At 53.2% G+C, this 5,663-nt stretch overlaps 1 protein-coding gene across 1 annotated transcript; it reads right to left on the bottom strand.

Annotated features, from left to right (window-relative positions):
- Positions 1 to 3,444: 3,444 nt before the first annotated feature.
- Positions 3,445 to 5,388, bottom strand: LOC123154502 (berberine bridge enzyme-like Cyn d 4). Its single transcript, XM_044573218.1, has one exon. It carries the CDS (start codon positions 5,253 to 5,255, stop codon positions 3,693 to 3,695), a length of 1,563 nt encoding a protein of 520 aa, XP_044429153.1. The 5' UTR covers positions 5,256 to 5,388; the 3' UTR covers positions 3,445 to 3,692.
- Positions 5,389 to 5,663: the final 275 nt, after the last annotated feature.

Raw genomic sequence — 5,663 nt, 5'->3', positions numbered from 1 at the left:
AAACTCAATAATGTTGTTGTATGTCGATCTCTGATCTCTCTTACGGTTATATTGTTACAATTTTGGCACATCACAAAAAATGTGTCTGTCGTGCTATGAGTTTTTATAAGACTGGTGTTTGTCCTATTTATATAGAAGAAAAAAGTGCTTTTGTTAAGAAAAATAAGTTCTACCTTCTCCGTCTCATAATATAAGAGCGTTTTTGACATGCATTTACCAAATTTTATATAGATGAGAGGGTTCACTTCCTGTTGACATATAAATGCATAGCCCATCTGTTAACATCAGCTCGAGCTTTTGGGTGAACTGATTAGATGGGTAAACTTGCAACCAAGAGGTTCAGAGTTCAAAACCCAGTATGCGCAATAAATAATCGCGGCCCACCTCCGCTTCCGTTGCCCACATCATAAACTCCAAAGGAGCAAGATGAGAAGGTTCAAGAACCGTCTGACGTAATTTAAAAACAAAAAATTGTAGTTCTCTTTTGGTCCATGTTTAGTCCTACGGGAGCCACACAAGAGGGGGTGTTGACGTATAAAAAGTTGCAGCTCTCTTTCGGTCCATGTTTGAACTTTGGGTAAACTGGGTGATACATGTAGTTCTACACTTACAAGCAATGTGTGTTTCGTTTCTACATGAATAGAAAAAAATGATTTACGAAATTGACGTTGTCCTGCTCTGCAAGGACGTGAGAAGCCTTGCTGACTAGGCATGTACGTAGGTTTGAGTCATTTTGCATGTGACCGCTTTTAGCACGTGCAAGGTTTGAGTCGCCCACTCATTCTACACAGCAACCTAAAAGAACATAGGACCGGCCAACATTCACTATGATTTGTGATTAGTACCCTCTAAATATTTACTCCCAGAGGTCATGCAATACTCGAACCAAATGATTTTAATATAATGTGTGATTGCCTTTAGAAAAAACACACGAGCTTCCTGAAATGATTAGTACCCTCTAAATATCTACTCCCAGAGGTCATGCAATATTCGAACCAAATGATTTTAATATAATCTGTGATTGCTTTTAGAAGAAAAAAAACACGAGCTTCCTGAAACGGTTAGTGTAAATAGAGTTTTTCTAGACATAGTGCTAATTTCACGACCTGGGTAACTCGGGGATGCTAGGTTGGAGCAGAGGTAATAGTTGAGATTGAGTTTCAGAGTAATTCAGTCTTGTTCCAGCTCCAGCTGGGCTTTGAGTTTTTATAGTAAGAGGGCTCTGAAGAGAGCAACCTCCCCTCCCCCGTTTCTTTGAGTAGTTTCATCCAATCTCCTAGGTAATTCGCTATCAGGCTCCATACCTGTTTAATGGAGACCATGTAGTATCTATTAAAAACTAAAGGATTTCTACATTTGCACAACCCCCACTAGATTGACTCCAGTCAAATGAAAGTGTTTCATATTCGACTCAGAAAGCCGATTCAGGCGTGGTGCACCCTCGGTTCAGGATTTGGTGGCTTCCAGCATTTTTCATTGTTGTTCCTCTCGACGACGACGACGGTTAGCGATTGGTGTTGGTTTAGTTTGCGCTAAGGCCCCAGGATTGTATTTTCTTTTTCTTTTTTTAGAAAAGGAGGATGATCCCCGGCCTCTGTATCTGGAAGATGCATACGGCCACTTTATTGATTATTCACGTGGACCTTATAAAGTATTACAACAAAATGTCTGAATCTGCCATCTTGGCAATATATGCCACTACTCCTATCCATATGATGAAGGGGTGCTACCTGGGCCAAATACCCGGTCTACTCATCTAAGCCTATCATCAAAAACCAGAAGCCCCAGCCGAGCCACATACCGGGTCTGGGGCATAAACTGGTCTGACGCACTCACATGTGTTGTCGCCGCCATCTTCCACAGGTCCGTCTTCAGAGCAGATATTGAGGCTTCTACCTTGTCAGGTCACTCCGCCATCGACGCCACCTTGACGCCAGACAACTATCTCCACCTGCGCGAGTCCATCACTGCGCATCGGGCGCCGAGTCTCCACTGCACCACGCCGCCGAGATCCGTCGTCATCAATGTGAAGGATGAAGTACCGCTCCACCAAAAAAGGCGCCCGCTGGCCCCTCGAACCCGTGTACGCCTCCAAGAATGACGCCCCCAAGGAGGAAACGACACCAACGCGCCGCCGTCATCCGATCAACTGATCTAGCGTTTCCCCCAGAGGTAGCGGATAGAGATCTAGAGCTTCTCCACGGCGATGCCTTCAAGAAGGTAATGACACCACAGGGTGCCACCAACGCCGGTCTTGGCATCAAGCCGAGCACAAGGTTTTCACCCGGATCTGCTCGAAGAACCTCCATCACGTATTGTGTGCACGGGTCGCCGCCGATCTGAGCCGCCGCACATGGAGCAGGCCGCACCGGCCAGATCAGATCTGTCCGGAGGGCACAACCCGCATGGTGCCGACCCAACCACCAGGCCCTCCATGCCGCCACCGCCGATCCGAGGTCAGATGGTGTGTCGCCGCAGACCCGGCCGCCGCCGCCGAACGCCGCCATGCAGCCCGAGGCAGGGCCGGCTGCCGCATCCCACCATCGCCGCCCTTGGCCGACGCAGCCGCCGCGCCGCCACCGGAAGGCAGGCCCGCCGCGCCGCCAGGCCAGATCGGCCGTGCCACCCACGCTGCGGGGCTCCGCACCGCCCGCATGGCGCAGGCAAGAGGGAAGACCCCCGCCACCGCCATCAGCCCCAGGCTATAGCCGGCGGCGTCCTTCGGCGGTGGCAGAGGGAGGGGAGGACGGATGGGGACCCCCGGCGGCTAGGGTTTTAGATCCCGCCCGAGTCGCCCGAGCAGGGGGCGACGCGGGATGCCTCCTCTTGAGTTTTCATTTGAATCCATGTCTGTTGTCTGTGCATGATTTCTTTTTCTTCGGGGGTCTTTTTGCATTTGTGTTGGGATGCCTATTATCTCTTGTGGGTTCTCGACACTGTTGCGTTTGTGCTATATTTGTAACAGACTCTTGTTAAAGGTATATGCAGCTATCTTAAAAAATGCCATTGTTTAGCAAGAACTTCAAAATCCACTATGTCAAGCGTCAACATTGAAGATCTTCTTAACACCCCCCCCCCTCCAAACCAATCTAGTTACAATGCATTTAAAGAAGAGATGATAAACTGATAACGCAATGAACACACCCTAAATGTTTGGGCATACCTCATGATTGACTCAAATATATCACCCTTCGATCATCTTTAGCTCCATCAAGAGGGAGGCAAAAATAGTGGGTCACGACGGGCGCAAAAAATGGGGTAACATCAGTATAATAAGGAATGTGTGTGCCAAACTCTGTTGTCCTCTCTTAATTAATGAATGGGGCAAAGCTTATGCCTTTCGTTTCAAAAAATGGTAAATATCTCCAACACATCATGAATATAACAATGATGAACACTTGCATGCGAACTTGGTTAACTCCAACATACTCGAGGAGTATCATGGACATGACAAGGGCAACACTGCCAATATGTATGCAACACAGGGTTGACCCCAACATACCAGGGAAAGTTTCCAACGTGAATTGGAGCCCAATTCGAACAGAATTCAAACTTTTGTCAACTTTCGAAAACAAATTTTGGAACTATACATTGAACACCAACACAATGTAATATTCACCTGCCATCTCAACTCCAAGATCAAGCTATTTGTCCCCAAACGTAGTTTGATCGCACGACGGGCATCGTCCTCGTCACTCCTTGAATGGTGGGATGCTCTGCTCGTTCCTGAAGTAGTCGTCAGGATCCGCCACGGCCTTGGCCATGGCGAGCCTCCGGAAGTTACCCCCGTAGTACTTCTCGCCCCAAATCCTGCCGGCCTCGTAACTGGTGACGTTGCCCACGACGACATTCTGGCCGAGGTCGAGGTCCCTGTAGTTCACGTACGCCGCCCTGGGGTTCTTGCTCACGTGCGGCTCCATGAACGCGTACATGTCTTTGAGCCACCTCGTCTGCGCCGACCCGTCCGTGTCGGCGGACCAGAAGTTCATGTACTGGATGTTGTACAGCACGCCGCCGCGGTGCGGGAACGGCGTCGCCGTCTCCGGGAGGCTGCTCATCTTGGCGCCGTAGGGGTCCATGATCATCAGCCCGGCCTCCGGCTTGGCGATCCGGGCGAAGATCTCCGCCCACACGTCCTCGGCGATGGCCTGCCGGACGTAGTCGGAGGTGGCCTTGCTGAAGGGGGTGCTGGAGGTGGTCCGGTTCAGGATGTCCTCCACGGCGGCGGTGGGGCCCAGGTAGATGAAGGGCACGGACTGGACCCATGTCATCTCCTTGCAGTGCGTCCGGTTCACGCCGAGCTCCGGGAAGCGGCTCCCCATCAGCGGCAGCAGCGCGTCGCACGTGCCCAGGTACATGGACTGGAAGCGAGCCACCTGTTTTTGGAGGCGCACCGTGATGAAAATGTCCTCGGGGAGAGCCGGAGCGACCTGCTGCCATCTGGTGAGCATGCGCACCGCGCCCTCGTCGACGGACTTTAGGACGGTGAACATGGTCACCGTCGGCGGGACTGGCACGAGCTTCACCTTCCACGACAGCACGATGCCGAAGCTCCCGCCGCCGCCGCCCCCGCGGATGGCCCAGAACACGTCGGGCCCCATGGCCTGCTTGTCCACGAGCTCCCCGTTGGCGTCGACGAGCGTGGCGTCCAGGACGTTGTCGGCGGCGAGGCCGTACTTGCGCAGCAGCATGCCGAACCCGCCGCCGCTGAGGTGCCCGCCCACGCCGATCGTCGGGCACAGGCCGGCCGGGAACGCCAGCTGCTTGCTCGCCTGCGAGATGGCGTAGAACAGCTCCCCGAGCGTCGCGCCGGAGTCCACCCACGCGGTGGCGGCCTCCCGGTCGACGCGCACGGAGCGGAGGTTGGCCAGGTCGACGACGGCGAACGCCTCGCGGCGCTCGGACCGGTACGAGAGGCCCTCGTAGTCGTGCCCACCGCTGCGCACGCGGACGCGCACGTCGTGCCGGCGGCCGCACACCACGGCGGCCTGGACGTGGGAGGCGTTCGTCGGCGTGACGATGCAGAGCGGCCTCACCGTGGCAGGCGTGGAGAACTTGGCGTTCCGGATGGAGGACGCCAGGACCGACGTGAACGAAGGCGAGCCCTGCGTGTGCAGGAGCTGCTTGGGCATGGCCGCCGACATGCATTGGAGGAAGCCATCGGAGGAAGCCACGGAAGGGACAACGGGCGCGTAGCAGGACAGGAGGCCGAAGAGGAGCCCCAGCGCCACGCTACGACGCGACGCCATGACCATGTGTTGCGACGATGCAGCGCTAGCTGTTGCAACCTCGCTATATTTGCATGGCGTCCGGCTCCACCTTCCACCTATAATTGGCCTTCGCTATCGGTCTTCAGCTGACAGCCATGCAGAAATAGTACAGCCATGGCCAATTGGCCATGATTGATCCGGGACTGGGAGGATCAGGATAGGGGCTGATGTGGTGATAATCGACTGGCATCGCAAAGTGTAATGTAATCTAGTGGAGTAGTCGATCAGGCGATCTGAGCTGTGGAGCCTAGCTCTCACTCTTGACCAGATGCGATGACTTCTTGTCCTCGTGAGAGAAAAATCATGTGACTAGCTTGTCGTCCATTCTTCTTGATCAGGATAGGATGAAACTTCAAGAAAAAAAATTGAAATGTACTCTTCTTTCACAATTAC

This window comes from Triticum aestivum, chromosome 7A (genome assembly GCF_018294505.1).
Source record: "Triticum aestivum cultivar Chinese Spring chromosome 7A, IWGSC CS RefSeq v2.1, whole genome shotgun sequence".
NCBI lineage: Eukaryota > Viridiplantae > Streptophyta > Magnoliopsida > Poales > Poaceae > Triticum > Triticum aestivum.
The sequence above is the reverse complement of the archived record's forward strand: the minus strand, read 5'-3'. Positions and strand labels throughout refer to the sequence as shown.